This window comes from Fukomys damarensis, unplaced genomic scaffold (genome assembly GCF_012274545.1).
Source record: "Fukomys damarensis isolate Sample0158 unplaced genomic scaffold, DMR_v1.0_HiC HiC_scaffold_11, whole genome shotgun sequence".
Taxonomy (NCBI): domain Eukaryota; kingdom Metazoa; phylum Chordata; class Mammalia; order Rodentia; family Bathyergidae; genus Fukomys; species Fukomys damarensis.
The window spans coordinates 13,132,516-13,153,185 of record NW_022900923.1 but is presented as its reverse complement, the minus strand read 5'-3'; the positions used below and the strand labels follow the sequence as shown (position 1 = coordinate 13,153,185).

The following is a 20,670-nucleotide window of genomic DNA, read 5'->3' as shown; positions in this document are numbered from 1 at the left end:
AAAAAAAAAAAAAAAAAAAAAAAAAGAGAGAGAGAGAGAGAATAACCTTCTTCATTTCTCCTATTTTCAAAATTGAACTAATGTTGATCCCCATGTTTAATTTTTTAAATAATTGTTCTTCACAAATGGTTGAATCTTAAGACATTTTCTCTGAACACATGTTTTTCCACTGCTACAAACAAGCATGATTTAGTTAACACTGGTAAATGGCTCTCCTTGCCCAGGTAACAGCTTATTGCTAATAAGCTATTCAGAAATACTGCAGACTCATTCATGTTTTATACTTTTGAAAAGAAATTATTGTGATAAGAAATTCTATTTTAAAATTTCTAATTTTTCTGATTACTTCTTTCCAATGAATTAAGAATGTGATGATGTTTGCCTATTCAGGCCATGTAAACATATACAGTACTATATTCTATCTGTACAGCTGCAGTCTGGTTGCATAAAAAACTCAATGCTTTGCCATTTACTTCACTTAAAAGATTCATTCTCCTATGCACTAAAGAATATCTGAAGACAACTCTGTTTTCCTTATTTTAACATGAGCAGCCACTATTAATAAAAATAATAAAATGTCACAGTACAGCAATATATACAGTGAACAAAATAATACCAAGTAATAATTGTGTCACTGCAGTTTACAGAAAATATATATAAATCAGTAAGTGTAGTTATGTTCCAATATAACTTTATGGAGACTGAAGTATCATGAAATATTGCTTCCGATTTTATTTCAACTATTTAAAAATGCAATGCTTGCAAATTGTACACAAACAGGAGGTGGAATACATTACAGCTAAGAACGCAGGACATGTGGTACTATGTACTCTCTAAAAGCATCAATTTATATATACAACCCAGTGCGTGGATCACATGGCAATTCAAACCTAACATATTCCAAATTAAATTAATCATATTCCCATATACTCTAAATTTTCTCTTCTTTCTACATTCTTCAATTCATCACCAACTAACTAATGAATCCCATACGGCAGATGCTGACAAAAGGGAATAACTGTGAATCCTCTCTGTCCATTAATATTCACTGAAAAGTTCTAAATGACAGAATGTTACTCAGAGTACAAGTCACAGACAAAAAAAAAAAAAAAAGATTCTTTCTTACAAAGAAGAAACAAAAGATAAAACTTCTTTTTCAAAGAACAAATGAAACTAGTGATATAAATGAAACAAATGATTAACATTTTGGCCATTCTTTTAAGATCATGATACACAGTATGTTAATCAGTGGTATTCTCTATTTTGTGAAATTTTGTTTTATTCTTTCAAGAAGAGTGCTTTTATATCTTCTTTATTAGTATCTACTTGTATTACATTAAAATAAAAAATTTCTAATTATTTATTCCTGAACAGTGCCAAAAACCATACCCTCTTCTTTATCTCTACTTTTTTTTTTCAGCTTTAATTGAGTTTATTGGTACATTTTAAGGATACACTACAGTTACATTCATTGTTGGGATCTTGTACCTCTACATGACAAGTCTCGGTTTTCATTTTTTCCCCTTACCCCTGCCCTCCCTTCACCCCCACGATCTCTTTTTTTCAAATCCTTATCATTTATCACCTGAATATTATAAAAGTTGTCTCTATTATCTCTATTTTTCCCCTGAAATCCATATGCAAAACTGTGCCCTGCATGTTTTATGTAAAATGAAAAACTATCTCACTCTCCTTGAAATTAGAATAAAATCTGACTCCTCAGCATGGCTTATGTAAACTCTAACTGTAATGTTCTGCACTCACTGTATAACTCTCTTGCCGTATCTGCTAGAACAATCCTAGCCCTCCTCTCATGTCTCAAGACAAAATTTCTTTCTTCCCACAAACTCTTCTATAGTATTAACACAACAGTTTCCAAATTCTGTTCCATGAAAGACCCTTGAATAATACCGAAGGAAGGCAGAAGGAAAAAGAGTTCAGTAAGGGCACTTCTATTACTATGTGCTTTACTATCTAGGCTTTTAGATATGTCATTTAAAACCATATGCAACAGAGTCCCATGACCAAAAATAAAAAATACTTAAATTTAAAACTTAGTTTTGAAAACCCTTATTTGCTTAGCAAAATATGTGAGGGATTATATGGCATGACTCTCTCATCCCTCCACCCTTTCTCACCCTCGAACCTCTTAATCCATTTTCCATCAATCTGAATGGGACAAGCTGCTTCCATCTCTATGATTTTGTTTGCTAAATCCTCTCTGCTTTTTTTTCCTTTCTCAATTTAGCTAATTTATATTTTATGCCTTTGAATAAAGGCAATATTTTCATCGATCTGAAATATGAAAATATTATTTATTTAACTTTAGAATTATCATCTGGTTCCCCTCATGTGAATCTAAGAACAATGAAAGGTCCTTAAATGTCTTACAGCTATGTCTCCACAATCAAGAGAACAGTACCCAACATACAGCACACATTCAAATAAATATTTGTGAAAATATGTCCTAGAAGATTTTACATACCAGATTTTATCAACATATGCATGCTAAATAAACTCACTCTCTCCTTCTCTGGTGCTATCTGGGATTTAACCTAGGGCCTTGCTCATGGCAGGCAGGTGCTCTACAACTGAGTTACATCCCCAGCCCTTTCTATTTTGAAACAGAGTACTGCTAAGTTGCCCTTCAACTTGTGTTCTTCCTACTTCATCTCTTGAGTAGCTGGGATTATAAGTGTACACTACCTCAACAGGCTCTTGCTTTCTCTTCATATTTATTTATTCTCAATCAGTATGTCTAATATTTTTATTTTCCTACAAGATCTTTCCCAATTTTTGTGAAAAGGTTCATGATGTCAATATAAATGTGGTTCTAGTTAATGTAGCATGACCTCTACATCCTGTAAAAATATGTAAAAAATCTAAAAAGGAACAGAACAGTATGAGGAAAATACATGGAGATAATTATGAAAAGAAAAAATGTGAATACCTTCTTATAAAATATAAATGATAGAAATTAAATTAGTTTGAATTGGGTTTTGATTTGCTTATTTTTAAAAGGATACATAATTTCAATGCAAAGGAACTGATCACCCAGAGCAAAAAATTTTCATGTCAAGTATTTAACTTACACTCTACAAAATACAGTGCTTTTTCTATTTAGAATCATTTAACTAATGTTTAAAAAGAGAATAATGCTAAATTCTGCCACCAAAAATAATTAGGATATAAAAACATATAAAAATGATTCTTACTAAGTTATTGTCATCCTGGAAAGCATAGTGCAAAGTTGTAATCCACTTACTATCTCCATTTACTAATACATCCCTTTCTTCACGAAAACATGCTGTCTGAAAAGGAAAGAAAAAAATTTTTAGAGAACATTGCACATGAAGTTAGGAAATAAGCAAATAGATGCTTAATATGTTTATTACACTACTTCTACTCTGGAAAAGGAATACATTCAATATTGTATGACTTTTTTTTTTTTTTTTGATACTGGGGATTGAACTCAGGTCCTTGAGCTTGCAAGGCAGGCCACCGAACCGCTGAGCTAAATCCCCAGCCTTGTATGACTTTTTAACAACTCAAGTTTCAAAGGAGAAACAGAACTCCTGAACTAGCAGACTTAGGAAAATATTTTATATTAAAAAAATACTGTTATATGGTCCAAAATAATCAGAAGAAGGCAAAGCAAAAAACAATTTATAAAATAGACCAAACTACCAACCAGATAATATAAATATTCACATTTTGCATACTTCCTTCTGACGCTTTTTTTAAAGTTGTAAACCTTTTTACTAATCATTCTCCTTTCCTTCCCTGTTGTAATAAATAATTTGAAGATACTACAGTATACATATAGATATATATATCAATTTGACCACACATGTACATATGTCCAAAATAAGAGAAATGAAATGTACTTTGAAAATCTACATGACTGTTGTAATTTTACCTATCTTTTCTACTCAATAAAGACTATTTCCCTTTTAATTGCTATGGTATTCCATTGTTTCAGTGTACCAAAACAGAACTTACTGCTGTAATCCCTAATCATGGAAATGTAACTTTTTTTCCAGTTTGTGTTACTACAATAAAAATATTTGTACATGTATACATGAGCTCCTCTACATTATATATTTAAAAGTAGAAATTCCAGATACAAGAAAATTTCAACTTTACCAATGACAGCAATTTTCTCTTCATAATTGTCACTTCACTAGTATACAAAGCTCCCCTTTTCCCCAGAATTTAACTGCATTTGGCATTATTAGAGTTTTAAGTCATTTCCAATATAATAGATGTGAAATTATATCTTCTTTTTCTTTTAATTAACATATTCCAAATTACAACTGCAGATGAACAGATATACTTATTGGACACAAGAACTTTCTGCATGAATGTTCACTTCCTTTGCCCATTTTCTCTAATAAATTGTTATTTTCTTACTAACTTGTTAAAGTTTTAATTTATTTGCAGAATATATCTCCACTATTATAAAAGTATATCCTGGAGAATCATACAAACAATAACAATTAATTTTATATAATACCTTATAATTCTATAATATATAATGTTTAATTTTAATAAAAAATGAAAAATCTATACCAGAAACTTAAGAACTGAATGGAAATATAGAAAGTACAAGTCTCCCTAAGCCATACCACCCCCACAATTTCAATGTCCAACTGTTGCGTTCAAAAGTTATCACATTTAACTCTTACGTTCAGTGCACTCTCAGGAAATTCCAGAGTATATACACACACACAATGTATATACTATATATTCTTATGGTATCCTACCTCTGTTATCTTAATTTTTTTCTTTCCACAATGAGATCATAGTATTCTATAAGGAGTTTCTTTGTTTTCCCAAGTAACAACATATGGGAACATCTTTCCATCTTAGTACACAGAACCCTATCCAATATTTCATAATGGTTATACCATATTATAAAACAGTATTCTATGTGTAACAGGTGCTTTGTTATTATTTCACACAGGTAAATTAAATAGTCATGATACACAAAACAATAGCGCTATACAATTCGCCTTAACAATTCCCATATATGCCTATAAACTTTATTTGGGCACATGGAATTTCCAAATCCAGATGCTAAATGGCAAGATCAGAGAAAACACTTTAAAAAATAAAGTTTAATTAAACCAGTTTAAATGGGAAGTTCTACCTGCTTCAGTTCATTTTGGGGGAAAACACAATCATGTGACTTACATACCACTAAGTCCAATTTTATAATTGAACGGACCTGAAGTTATGGTTAACTGCTAACATTTTTAGAGAGACTGTGGAGGTTCTCAAAGCCTAGGGGTCTCCTTTCTCCAGGCTTTATCTTACAATTAACAGCTATCTGAAATTCTATACACACTCAGGCTAGACTCCAGTAAACAACTATCATTTCACTGGATTGATGACATCAAACTAAATGAAACTCCAAAGACTTTAGTCAAAAGAAAAGACTGAACTGTGAGTTTTAATAAATGCTAAACTGTTCAGTAAAAGTTTATAAAATAAAAATACATAACGAACTATAATATAAAATTTCAAATATACATATACAAAAGTGGAGAGACTAATATAACAACTCTCTCAAAGTACCATCATCAATTCAATTATTTTGTTGGTCAATCTCATTTCATTACAGTTTCAACCACTTACCACCAGCCATCAGCTCCATAAGTGCATGTAAACACACATATACTATTTAAAGCAACTTCTACACATAATATGATTTCATTCATAAATATTTAGCTATTAAGCTATTCTTATTAATACCTCAAATACTATCTACATGTAAAGTACAGAATGTCCATACATAGCCTTTTTAGCATCATTGTCCTCAGTTGGGTAACAACTGGAGAGAAGTCTACTGGCATCTAGCAAGTAGAGGCCAGGGATCCTACTACAATGTATAGAACAGTTATCAGTCAACAGTGTCTTATCAAGAAGCCCTGTTCCAGATCAATATTAACCAAATCATGAATTTATAAAGTGTTTGAGGATTCAAATGGCTAAAGGCTATAATAATGTCTACTTCAATTACATTTTTTTTAAAAAGATGCTTTAAAATTCCCCTCCTTTAAAAGCAGGGTATTTGAATCTAAGAATGCAACAAACATGTAGGAGAAGTTACTGGAAATACAGGACTTCTTCAGATTCAATCACTCACTTTTTCTCAAACAAATGTTTAACCAAACCACTCTGCTTGCCATAGTGTTGTGGCTGTTACACACTTTATACTTTTTATTATTTGATCATATATTAAATTTCATTCTTATTACTGGGATAAAGAGCAAAAGGAATATTACATTAAAATATAATTAAGCACCTCACATAAAAATGATAGTAATTCTGCAACACTGTCACATGATTCTCTTCAATACACTCATAAAGTGCTTTCATCAAATTAATGATCTTATATAGCACAACAAAACTGCACACATACTAGGAAATCATGTGTCACAATGAGAAAATCTACAGATGAGTATATTCAATCTGGCTACTTATTTACTAGGAATGAAGACTTCTCTCTCCTCTCTCCTTAGTAAAAAACTTCAAAATACTTCAGAGAAATACTTTCAAATAATAACTCAGTATTTCTCTCTGATATAATATTTGATGAGGACAAAGTCAAATGTTTTCATGATTAAAAAATAAAACAATAGACTTTTAAATTGAACAATGCATGAATTCCAAAAATTAGATCTTAATATAGCGTATCATAATTTTACCTTTAAGTTTCCATTTTATCTATTTGGTGGCCAAACCAAACATGAGAAATACTAGATTTTTAAATTTGTCAGTAAAAATATTTTTGATATAAACAAAGAGAAATCATTTGATATGCATAATTTGCAAGTGGTGAAAACAGGCACATTTTTAGTCTAAAGACATACTGGTCCAACTTTTACAGAAGACAATTTATTCTGAAGTAATAGCTATCAGAGTTTAAAGGAACTGTATTCTCCAGCTCTAGCCCAAGAGTTTCAATAGTAAGGACATTAAATTTGAGAAATGGGTAAGTACTATACTACAGTCAGCACAACATGAAAATTCTCTTAATGAAAAAATTATCCTTAAAATCATTTCAACCTCAGTATATACAAACTGGAGTACCTCAGGGTATCCCACCGCCATTATCTTTAATTAAGAGTACTTCATAGCCCTCCTCCTTTCAGAATTTATATTGGAAACATTTCTTGGGTGGCAAGACTACTTTTAATGTACACTTTTCTCTCATAATGAAATACAACATACTTAGATTTGGTAAAACAAAATTATTAACAGTTTGATTATATCTTCTATGAACTCACATGGCTAAATACACAAAAGTTCTCAAATATACATGTATATTTTATCCTGTAATAAAAATATAGAAACAACCTAAATGCCCATCAGTTTTTTTAAACTATAAGACTCTTACCTCAGCTCTTTTCAGCATTTCCCACTTATTCAAAATTTTCATGGCAAATACCTTATCTGCATTTTTTAGTTTTACTACAGCAACCTAAAAAAGATAAAAGAAATATAACTTTTAAAATACAGCAAAGTACTTCTTTCAATCATCCATTTTCCTTTTTCTCTCTGTAAAAAAATAAATTCCAATTATCAATTATTTTAATGCAGCTCAAATTCTAAGGTCCTAAATTAAATAATGCCAGGTTAAAAAAAAGTTGCATTAGTGAACATATACCGACTCATAACTGCATTTGTGAACACTATCAATTGCTTATTGTGCATTATATCCAAGTTTTCTGCTCTGGAATTTGAATTCAGTATCTACTATTAATCAGAAATTGACCAAAATGTACAACATGAAGGACGTAGATCTTAGGAAATAATACATGCCAAATTTCACCATAATGCTACAGGGAAGGCCAACTGCCAAAACAAATATGCTCTATGGGGACTAAAGGACAAGAAATAAATAGAAAATGATGCTATTTTTCATTCTTCATACTCTATACACGATACCATGACCTCCATCCCCCAAATCACACTTTGAAGAGCTTAAAATGAACAATTTAGAACTGTATACTTTACACATCCCTTCCAACAATAACAAAAAAGGAACAGGTATTTCTGCATTTTACATTTCAGTTATGGACCTTGAAAGTATCAAATACAACACATAAAACTCCACTGTCACTCTCAACAAACTGATTTCATTTCTATTTCTCTGATTCAAACGGCCTTTCCAGTTTGGTGGATTTACTGTAGAGCTGAGACAAAAAAACAGAAGTGTAAGACAAATAGTGACAATATTTCTTTTCAGTTATTAAAAGGCTGGGATGGGGAAGATAAATACTACTTGATATAATGTGGAACCTAAGTGTCCCCACAGGTACACATAGTAAACCATAGATCCCCACTGTGGCACTCTTGGGAGATGGAAAATCTTTAAGAGAGGGGTACCGTGGAGATCTTTCGCTTGTTGGTGAGTAACTTTGAAAAGGTTTGTGAGACTCCAGTCTCTTTTTTTATTTTTCATGTCCTGGCCAGTAGGCGAGTGGCTTTACTTCACTAAGTACCCCCACCCAGATGCTACCTAACAGGACCAAAAGCAATCAGGTTAACTGCTCATAGACTAAAACCTCCAAAACTGTGAGCCAAAATAGCTTCTTTCTAATTTGATTTTCTCAAGTATGATTCTACAATAACGGGAAGCTGACTAACATTCTACACTAATAAGTAGGACAGAACAAAGTATATACAAATATTTAAACAATTCAATGAGATATGTCCAATTATATAGAACAGGTTTTGTTTGTTTGTTTGTTTGTTTGTTTTGGCACCACGGACTGAACTTGGGACCTTGCGCTTGTAAGGCAGGCGGCAGAACCAGAGTTAAATCCGCAGCCCTAGATTAGGTTTAAATTCAAATATAAAACTTTTAAAAATTAATCTTAATAGTAAATGTGCATATCAAGTGCATTTAATAAATTTATCAGACTGCAATAAATGTTAATATGTCAATATAATTAAATTCCATGTATAGTGCTGGCCATTTCTTGCTAATTATCAAATACTGTAGTTATAATGACTGTAATTATAGTTTTTCCATCAAGTGAAGTGGTGAGTAGAAAAAAGTACAGTACTTCAAATTAAATCACTGTACAGACTTAAATCTTATTGGTCTTATCAGAAGAAATGATGTTTATGGAGAGGGGACTGAAAAACAAGCAGGGAAAATCTTTTTTTTTTGGTTATATTATTATATATGTATTATATATCACATTTTCCCCCATAAGCATATAGAATTATAACTAGTCAATTAACAACTCAAAATTTATAAAAGGGGATAGACATTTTAAAATCCTATTCATATTGTCAGCTTTTTTTCCTGAAAGGTGGTACTTAATTGTTCCACCCCATACTCTTATCAGAATTCTGCGAATTAAAAAAAAAACTTATTTAGCATATGTTTGCAGTACATAATTCATTGTTAGGAGTTAGTACATGCACATAACACATCTTAATTCCTTTTACTTCCCCTTTCCCTCCCTCCATTTCTTGGTTCTCTTCCCATTTGCAAAAGATCTATCTCCCAATGGATAAAGAAAATGGTTTTTTCCCTAAAATGGAATACTACTCAGCCATAAAGAATGAGAAACTAGAGGCATTTATAGCTCAGTGGATGCACAGAGGCAATACTCTTAAATGAAATAAATAGGACACACATGTGTAAATACCAAATAATTTCTCTACTGTGAGAAACTGAAAGTGTAAATAAGGATCAAAATGTATAATAGATGATGTGAAATAGGAAGAAAAGGTGCAAAGGGGAAGAAGTAGGAAGGGTAGGGGAAAGGAAAGAAGGGAATGGAATTAATATGAGAAAATGAAAAAATGGAAACAAAGTCTTTGTAGATAGCGAGGGATAGAGGGATTGAAGGAAGGGCAGGGGCATGAGGAAAAAATAAGAACCAAGACAGATCATGTAAAGGTGCAAATTTCCAATGATGAATGTCATTTTATTGCATACCTTAAATGTATCAAGAAAATTAATTTTTAAAAATCTATCTCCCTTCTTGTTATCTATCTTTTATTTTGTTCTTTAATTTATTTATGGTTTGGGTTTCTCGTATAAGAGAAACCATGTGATACTGAAGCTTGTATATCTGATTTATTTCACTTAACATTATTATCTCAAGTCACAACCATCTTCCTATAGATGACTCAAATTTCTTTTTTATTAATTTAAATTTTTATTGCTACATTTAGCCCTTGGCTTAAACAAGCCAAAAGAGAACCCTTAGAAAAAGTAATTTACCAAATCATGGTACCAATCAAATCATGAACAACAAATTGCAGTATCTGGCTCTTCTCAGGTTCCTTTTGTGTTGCTAAGACATTAGATAAGTCTGACTGACAAGCAACAGTTTCCAGGAAACAGTAGTGCTCCATTCTGTATAAATACTACATTTTCTTTATCTATTCATCTGATGAATACAAGCTGCTTCCAATATCTAGTTATTATGAGCTGTGCTACTATAAACATGAGTATGTACATATTGCTATAATATGATATCTTTTAACTCTTTGGGGAAGATACCTAAAAGGGGAATAGCTGGGTCAAATGAAATTTCTATTTTTAGTTCTCTGAGGACTCTCCATACTGATTTCCATAGTGACTGTATTAGTTTACATTCCCACCCACAATGTCGGAGAGTTCTTTTTTCTCCATAGTTTTGCCAACAACTGTTATTATTTGATTTCTTCATGATAGGTATTTTTTCTGGAGTAAACTGAAATCCCAACGTTGTTTTAATTTGCATTCCTCTAATGCCCAGAGATGGTGAACATTTTTTATATATTTATTGGCCATCTGTACTTCTGCTTCTGAGAAGTGTCTATTAATTTCAGTTGCCCATATTTTGTTCTGGGGAGGTCAAATTTTTTTAGTATTTTATATAGTTTCAATAACAGTTCTCTGTCCAAGAAGTGGCTGGCAAAAGTTTTTCCCTAATCTCTAAGTTTTCTCTTCACTCTTGTTGTTACCTTTGCTGTGCAGAAGTTAATTTGATATAATCCCATTTGTTGATTTTTGAGGTTACTTCTTATGCAACTGGGACTCTGTTCAAAAGCACTTGCCTATACCTATGTCAAGAGTTTTATATTATCTTCCAGATTGTGTTGTTTTAGTATTTAGATCTTTGATCCTTTATTTTAGTACATGGTGAGAGATACGGATCTATATTCAATCTTCTGCATGTGTACAGCCATTTTTCCATAACCATTTGCTGTATCTTTCCTCCAGTGTATATTTTTGGCCCCTTTGATTAGATGGCTGAATGGGAGTGGGAAAATCTTGAACACTATTTTACTAAGATCTATGAAAGGGTGAAAACATAAGATGAACGATCCTATAAACTCTGCATAATTGGGACTACATATGGAGAGAAGGATAGGAGCACCAAACTAGACAAGCCCATATTTGGAACACAGAACAGACACGGAAGGCTATCACATATATAATGTCTTTCCTGCATTAGCCTGATGTAGGGAAAAAAAACATCAAAAGACACCAAAACATATGTACCTTCCCCTCCTCAGATCATGCAATGAAAAGTCCTAATCCTATATGTATGAATATGTAAGTACCTGAAAACAAACACTAATAACAGTATTGTTAGTGGTGATATCCAACTTACACTGAATGCTTCAACTGCCAGGCATCATATTAATAATTATATATAGGTCTACAGCCCTTAACCACAATTTTAAAAAGCAAAAGAATATTCATAACTCATTTGGAGCATATGCTGGCATTAGACTATTTCTTTTTAATCTCATGCAAAGGCAAACATTATTTCATGACAGACATATGAATGCATTTGCTAATGGGTGCAGCCACAAATCCCAATAAGATGCAAATAAAACAGAATATATATGCATTATCTTTCCAAAATCCAGATATATTGGAACCAAAATAATTTCTAGGTTATACAGCTGTGCAAAAGGAATAATGATGATGATACTGAACATTTACTGAAAACTCAAATGCTTAACTTATATACTGTGGCTGTTAAAAGGGAGTGGATGTAGCATGGATTCTAAAGCCAGTCTAATTGGGTTTGAATCCTGATTTCATCATTATCTGTCTAACACTGGACAAAAATTAAATTATTAACCTCTCAATACTTCAGTTTTCTCAGTTCAAAACTGTACTTACTTTATATAATTGTAATAACAAAACAATGAGTATATAACATACCTACGACAGTGTGGCATTTAGTCAAGTATTCAGTAAGTGTACATATTATGTGCCTAGCACTGTGCTAAGCACATTATAGCTCAATCTCTTAAAACCATTTACTCTATGACTAACATGTGCACACAGTACACCTCTTCATTTCTTTAATTTCTATTAACTACAAAAAGAGAAACTGTCACCTCTTCAACTTCTAACTTCGTAATTTTTACCTATTACACATACGTACATATAGAAATACATGTACAAATTCCCTAAATTGAAAATAACTATGTACATATAAAAACTAGGCCATAATATTCACAACAATGTCATTTTTCAATAGTAAAATATTGGAACTTAAATATAAATACACACACACACACACACACACACAAAAACATACACAAGAAAGGGTCTTGCTATGAAGTTCAAGCTGGCCTTGAACTCACTATGTGGCCCAGGCTGGCCTAGAACTCACAGTGATCCCCCTCCTGCTTCAGCCTCCCAAGTTCTATGATTACAGGCATATACCATCATACCCATTTTGGAATTTAAATATTCCAAAAGTTAAAACTAAATATTATAGAAAATAGAGAATTATTCATATGCTTAAAGAAAATGTTTAAGAATATTATGTGACAGGGGGACATTCACAATATAATGTCAAATGCAACAAAAAGCTTTATTAAAATTTTATTTTTCTCTATCTATGCATAAAATGTACTCAAATTCTATGCCATATGTACAGTACACTGAGAAGAATAAGCACAAAAATATCAAAAGAGGAGGAATTTCTAGAAGATATGATTCCCCTTTGCCCTTCTACATTTTCTGTATGAAATATATAAAATGTGAAACATGGACTGGGATGATGTGTAGCACACTATGGAATTACTGCAGTATGACTGACAAGGACCAAGATGAGACCCACTCTACACACCTGTGTGGTAATCAGGAATGATGCGCTGCTGCTGAGTGAAAAACATTCTCAGAACAATTTCATAACAGTTTCATAAGCTGCCTAAAAACTTTTCTAAAATGAGGTGAGTTGTGGAGAAAGTCAATTTAGAAAATATTCTTGAATTATTAAGTCAATAACATGATGAAAAAAAATTATGACACAAGGTGAAAAACAAAATTGATCTTTTTTTTTCTCCTTTAACTCTAAAATTATACTCATTTGTTTTGTTAAAAATAAAACCAAGGAAAAGAGGATTCTCTTAGTACTCTAACCTCCAGGTCCTAATTGTCATACATGGCATGATTAAAAGATACAGTGAATATATAATTTATTACAGTAAAAGATACCCCATTAATCCTCCTCAAAATATTTCCCCTCATTCAAATAAATATATTAATCCCACTGCTCTTGCCACTTTCTGAAGTACTGCTGGAAGTCCTCTTTTGTAAGTGACTTTAATCGTGCTGATCTGACTATCCTGATGCCCAGAGTCAACTCAAAATATTTATCTTTCATGGCCATTCAGACCCTAGGAAAGAGTCAGGAGCCACAGAGTGCCTGATCTGATGAATAAGATAGATAATAAATACACCATAATGTTTTCTGAGCTGCTTTTCCACCGGATGGCAGTTGGCAGTAGTATTTACCCCCATTTTTTTTTTATCAAACCTCATAAAAACACACAAAACAGGACTTTCAGAACTGCCTCAGAAAGATGCAAAAATGATGGAATAAATGTGTTCCAAATGAGAGGGAGTACTCTGAAGGGGATTAATGGCAATGCTTCTTTCACTGTAATAAATATTTTTTTAATTTAAACACTCACTGTATATTTTGTCTAAACTATGTATAAGGGGCTAGTATGTTAAAATTTCCTTTCTTGCACCAAAGAAATAGCTCAGTGGTAGCACCCTTGCCTAGCATACACAAAGCCCTGGGTTCAATCCCTAGCACTGCCAAAAATGAAAAAAGTCCTTTCTTGTTTAGTTTGATCAAAATGAAAGGTACATTTAATATGGAATAAAAGATAACAAAGCTAATACAAAATAAAAATGTATTTTTGACAATTTGTAATAGCTAAATCTTGGAAACAGCCCATTTGCCCATCCGCTGGAAACTGGATAATGAAGATGTGGTTTTTCTATAAAATGGAATATTACTCAGCCATAAAGAACGAGAAAATAGATTCATTCATAGGAAAATGGATACATATTGAAGATATACTCCTAAGTGAAATAAATAAGTCACACATGTGTAAATACCAAGTAGTTTCCCTGGTGTGAATAATCTGCAATAATACATAAGATCCTAATAAGATTACTGACATTTAGAAATGGGAAGAAAGGAGCTAAAGGTTAGGGAAGGTGGGATGGGTAGGGGAAGGGTAATAAGGGAAAAGAAAAAAATGTGAGATAATGAAAAGATGAAAATAAAGTGTTTGTAGATGGGGAGGGGAGGAGGGGGTGAAGGGAGGGCAGAGATAAGGGGAAAAAATGAGAATTAAGACTTGTCATGTAGAGGTACAAGATCCCAACAATGAATGTAACTGTACTGTATCCCTAAAATGTACCAATAAACTCAATTAAAGCTGAAAAAAATGTATTTTTGATACCAGGGATATGAAAATGTATTTTCAAAAACATTAAATACAGAGATGCCTTTAAACACTCAATAGTAAAAGCCCTCTGATGACAAAAACACTGTACACACCACAGAAATAAGTAGTATACGACAAATGTTTATAAATCAGTTAAATATAATTTAGATATCCTTTGTAGCTATAATTTGTAACTTGAAAATGATCACATTATACTAAATAGGAATTCCATATCCAAAAAATGGTTGCCATAGAGTTCTACGCACCTAGTCTATCTTCTTATATCTAGAATTTATCCTACCTCATTGTTCTGCCCCATCATACTTCCAACCTCCCTCCATATCTTGCCTGGATTGTCCTACTTGACCTCTCTGCTTTTGCTCTAACCTCTTACAATCTATTTTTAATATGCAATCAGACTGGTTCTGTTGAAATGTAGCTAAGATCATGGCACTTTTCTACTCTAAAACTTCCAGTGGTTTCCTATTTCCTTCTCTAAGTAAAAGTCCTTAAGACCTATAAGGCCAACATGATCCGGCTTTCAAGCTCACTGACTCCCCTGCTCACTTTGCTGGAGTCATAATGGTCACCCTGCTCAATCCCACCTCAAAGCCTTTGCATTTGCTTTTCTCCCTGGACCTGAAATATTCTACCTTCATACAGCCACGTGCCTTGCTCTCTCACTGCCATGTCAATCTTCCCCTTGACTCTTTCTATCCCATTTCTTTGCCTCCTTTTCCCCTTACTTTTCTTACTATTTAATAACTATACATTCTATTTATATATTGTTTCTATTGTTTGCCTCAATCACTAGTATAAACTCTACAAGAACAGGGATTTTTATCTAATTTGTTCACTAGTACACGTCTAGTGCTTGAGAATCAAGATACTCAACAAACATTTGCTGAATAAGTGATATGTAATCTATATGGCTATATACACATGGAAAACTATAAGACACTAATATTTTCAGCTGCCAGGAAATACTACTGCAGTGATACTGAAACTCAAAAATAGGGCAGTAAGCAAAAAAGATATATATATATATTTATATTTTATTACTTAAAAACTGTGCATCAGCTTATTCCAGCTCATGCTGCTCTCTTAACAGGTTTTCAAGCCCCAGCTTCACAACTTAGCCTTTATTATCTTTTGTCTGTTACTATTTACTATTTTATATCTTTGTCTCATTTTATTCTCTACTGAATACATCTACTTTCATCTTTTATTAATAATAATAAAATAATACAAATGACTTTCATTTTTAAAAACTTACTCTGCACAGCATTGAGTCAAGTGTATTACATGTGTTACCTCATTTAATCCTGATACCAATCTGAAGTAGATTCTACAATCCTTGCTTAAGAAATTAAGAAACTAATGTCTGGAGCACTTTACTCACTTATAGTCAAAACACAATTAGTAATAGGACCAGGGTATGAACCCTGGTCACCTGGTTACAGTACTGGCATTCTTAATTTTTCTGGGGGATACCGGGGACCTAACTTGGAACCTTGCACTTGTGAGGCAGGCAATGGAACCACTAAGCTAAATCCTGCTCACTTTGCTGGAGTCATAATGGTCACCCTGCTCAATCCCACCTCAAAGCCTTTGCATTTGCTTTTCTCCCTGGACCTGAAATATTCTACCTTCATACAGCCACGTGCCTTGCTCTCTCACTGCCATGTCAATCTTCCCCTTGACTCTTTCTATCCCATTTCTTTGCCTCCTTTTCCCCTTACTTTTCTTACTATTTAATAACTATACATTCTATTTATATATTGTTTCTATTGTTTGCCTCAATCACTAGTATAAACTCTACAAGAACAGGGATTTTTATCTAATTTGTTCACTAGTACACGTCTAGTGCTTGAGAATCAAGATACTCAACAAACATTTGCTGAATAAGTGATATGTAATCTATATGGCTATATACACATGGAAAACTATAAGACACTAATATTTTCAGCTGCCAGGAAATACTACTGCAGTGATACTGAAACTCAAAAATAGGGCAGTAAGCAAAAAAGATATATATATATATTTATATTTTATTACTTAAAAACTGTGCATCAGCTTATTCCAGCTCATGCTGCTCTCTTAACAGGTTTTCAAGCCCCAGCTTCACAACTTAGCCTTTATTATCTTTTGTCTGTTACTATTTACTATTTTATATCTTTGTCTCATTTTATTCTCTACTGAATACATCTACTTTCATCTTTTATTAATAATAATAAAATAATACAAATGACTTTCATTTTTAAAAACTTACTCTGCACAGCATTGAGTCAAGTGTATTACATGTGTTACCTCATTTAATCCTGATACCAATCTGAAGTAGATTCTACAATCCTTGCTTAAGAAATTAAGAAACTAATGTCTGGAGCACTTTACTCACTTATAGTCAAAACACAATTAGTAATAGGACCAGGGTATGAACCCTGGTCACCTGGTTACAGTACTGGCATTCTTAATTTTTCTGGGGGATACCGGGGACCTAACTTGGAACCTTGCACTTGTGAGGCAGGCAATGGAACCACTAAGCTAAATCCCCGGCCTTTTTTAAATTTTTGTTGTTGTTGCTGCTTGTTTTGCGGCATTCTTAACTACCATACATAACAGTTTTTCCCATTCAAGCTTATAACTTGATACCTAATGACATGTAAATAGGGAATGTAGAATTTGTAGAAATCATTTTGTATCATTCTAAACTGTCTGTGAGTGATCAATTTGTTTAAAATATTTACTAAAAATAAAAAAATTACACCTCTATAAAAAGTAAACAGAAACTCTACAGAGTTTACTAAATAGCCAGTTATCCTCTTTATGGAGACACAACTTATATATGGAGCAACAATACTCAAAATATTTAAAAATTGGTACAACATGGGCATCAACCAATCAGAACAGACACTGACTATAAAAACGCATTATACCCACACCTATATGCCCCTGAAGGACTTAAGGCCAGCACCATCAAAGACGAGTCATGCACTATTCAAACTTTTTTGACTTTCCCATGATTCTCAGGAAGGCCAGAGTAAAAGATTTTAAAGAACAAATGTCTAAAGGTAATTCTCCATTCAGACCCCCTAGAACTAGACTGCGGATACACACCAGGGCCTAGTTATAGTAATTAGAGGAAGCAAGCTAATTAAAAGCTTTTGACACCTGAAGCAGGGGTAGCAGGCCAAAGCAGCAAGCTTTCACAACAAGCTCTGAAGCCCAGAAGCCTTGAAGCTGCCGGAGCAAGGCTGGAGCAGGCAGAAGCGGTGAGCCACCAGGAAACTGTGGACAGGTAACACCCAGGGCGTAAGTTAAAGGTTTTCCTGAAAGCAAAAAGGAAAACCCAGCGTTAAGTTAAGCAGTAACGGACAACTGAGTTGTAGAGAGGTTCTTAACTCACAGAGCTGCTGATCTCAATTATATTTTGCTCCTTACTGTTTCCCATGAGTTATGCATTTCTTGCAGGAGTTCCATAAATTACGCTTTTATTTATTTATTTATTTATTTATTTATTTATTTATTTATTTTTGGTTTAAGAAAAAGCATAACTGATAGAAATGTTCCTATCAAATACCCCTGGCAAAGATAAGCCTAACCAATGGACCTATATACCTATTTATAAATTCCTGGTAGAAAACAAATACCTTGGAGGAAATCATTATCTGTTTAGGAGCTTTGCATTTCTAAGCTTATTAGTAGACAAACACCAGAGGGTATGCAAGCCCAGCAAAGCTATTTTCATCAAGAATGAATGAGCAATAAAGTTTATAATTTAGTCAACACTACTTTTATATATATATAAAACTGCCTTAAAATAACAGGAAATTATCAGCATCTTTTATTTTACCTAGTTTAATCAACATATTATAGATCAAGAATAGAGCAAAAGGAAAAAAAGATACTTTCTCACACTAAACCTCAAATATTATCAATCATTTATTAAATACTCTAATTTGATTCTGGGGGTCTAAATGGTCTAAATGTCTTTGGTCAGCCAGGACTTTCTCCTGGTCAGCTGACTGCTGAACTGCTACCAACTCCCCAGCTCCGCAACCCATTCTTATTTTGGTTTTTTGGCGGCACAGGGGATTGAACTCAGGGCCTCACATGTGCAAGGCAAGCACTCTACCCTGAGCAACATCCCCAGTCCTTTGTTACCCCATTCCTCGGTTCTTCCAAACATCAAGAATGTAGAGCAAATGTGGCTGAGCTTAACTATTTTCCTCATATATCCTAGTGACTAATTCCCCAATGGCTTGTCCTTTCTTCACTCCCTTCTATGATATGTACATATACATTCTTTACATATTTTTATTGCTTCCTTTTTTCCAAGGTCAATCTCAGCTGAGCCCTCAAATCTACCTGAACTCCCACTATTAACTGTCATTCTCAACAAACCTACACCAATCTACAATGCCCTAGGCCACCTTGAAACCACACCTATCATCACTCTTCACCCCACAATTAATGACCAAGAGGCCTATTTTATAGCTAACAGATGCTTCTCATCTCCTCATGCCATTTTTAAATGTTTCTATATTCCCACTTTCCATACATACCTCTTTTCCTTTTAAAGCACAAGAAGAATTGTCCCTACCACCTTCAAGACTAATATTGTCACTTGAGATCTGCCTAGACCAGTGATGGTGAACTTATTAGAGCTTTCAACAGTAACAAACAGCCTGTGGCAGCACATTTTGCCATAGGTTCACCACCACTGTCCTAGACCTTCCCCTTCCTTTCCTTTTTTTGTTCTTGTTCCATCAAAGCCTTCTTTTCTATTTTCAATTCCCCTTTCTCCTGGTTACTGAATATGAATTTAAAAAATGTCCAAGATCCTTCTCCATCCAACAAAAACAACATAAAACTATTACCACACTACCTTCCCCTGCAGAAATGCTATCTCATCCTTTTCCATAAGGTATCACCATAAAGCATACTTTTATTTTTCTTTTGCAGTACTGGGGTTTGAACCCAGGGGTGATTTACCACTGAACTACATCTCTAGCCCTTTTTGACACAAGGTCTCATTAAGTTGCCCAAACTGGCCTCAAACTTGGAATTCCTGCCTCAGCCTCCTGAGTAGCAGGTGTGTACCACTGCACCTGGCTCCTACAGCAATTCTTACAGAGCAGTGTATATTTGCTTCTTTCACTTGCTCATCATTTTCTCAATCTCTTTCAATTGTCTCAATCTAGTTTCTATATCACTTCACCTGGCTGAAACTATTCTTTAAAATATCAATAATGACCTTCTAATTTCCAAAAAAAATAGGATTCTTGATTTTCATCTGCTTCAACCACTCTGAAATACTGGACACTGCTGGCAGTCAAAAATACTTCCTTAGTTTTTCTTTTCCATAGCGTATTAAATACTGTTCTCCTTTTCTTTTTTTTTTTTTTTTTTTTTTTTACATTGCTTCTCTGTGCTGACCTGTTCTATTCCAAAAGCCTCAGTGAGTACCTATATGCTGCTGGTTCCTAAATCCTTATCTATGGTCCTACATTTCTAGTTACCTATTAGGAATCTCTCTAAAATATTCAGCAAATTCTTAAATTTAATAAGCCAAAAACCTATATACTGAACTTATTCACTCAAGCTACAAATCTCTATCATTTATGACTTCTATCTTTAACTCACCTCAAACATACAATTAGGGAAGAGAAGAAGAAATTCAAGAAACACCTTAGGACATAGAAGCTGGTGAATGATCAGACAATGGGGACTAGAAACTTACCTGCCTTTGTTTTCTTCTCTATCCAATCTTTCTTTAACATTATCATCAGTTTTATTTTCTAAAAACATTCTAATTATATCACTTCTCTGCTTACTAACATCTGATAGGATTTCAACTCCTATAACATAAAGTTCCTTAGCATAGCACACCAAGTCATTCACTGCTTTGCCCAAGCGACCTTTCACCAGCAA

The 20,670-nt window shown here is 33.3% G+C and overlaps 1 protein-coding gene across 21 annotated transcripts in view; it reads right to left on the bottom strand.

Annotated features, from left to right (window-relative positions):
- The window catches only part of Cdc42bpa (CDC42 binding protein kinase alpha), a 271,103-nt gene that overhangs the window by 172,052 nt on the left and 78,381 nt on the right, over positions 1-20,670 (bottom strand). For 20 of the 21 annotated variants that reach the window (XM_033762072.1, XM_033762059.1, XM_010642642.2 and 17 more), the window contains exons 3-4: positions 7,406-7,489; positions 3,216-3,311 (exon numbers count right to left, since the gene is read on the bottom strand). In XM_033762072.1, the coding sequence (XP_033617963.1) occupies positions 3,216-3,311; positions 7,406-7,489 (180 nt within the window). Of the gene's footprint in view, positions 1-3,215; positions 3,312-7,405; positions 7,490-17,907; positions 17,998-20,670 lie in introns of those variants that run through there. The other variant, XM_033762073.1, reaches the window with a different exon arrangement.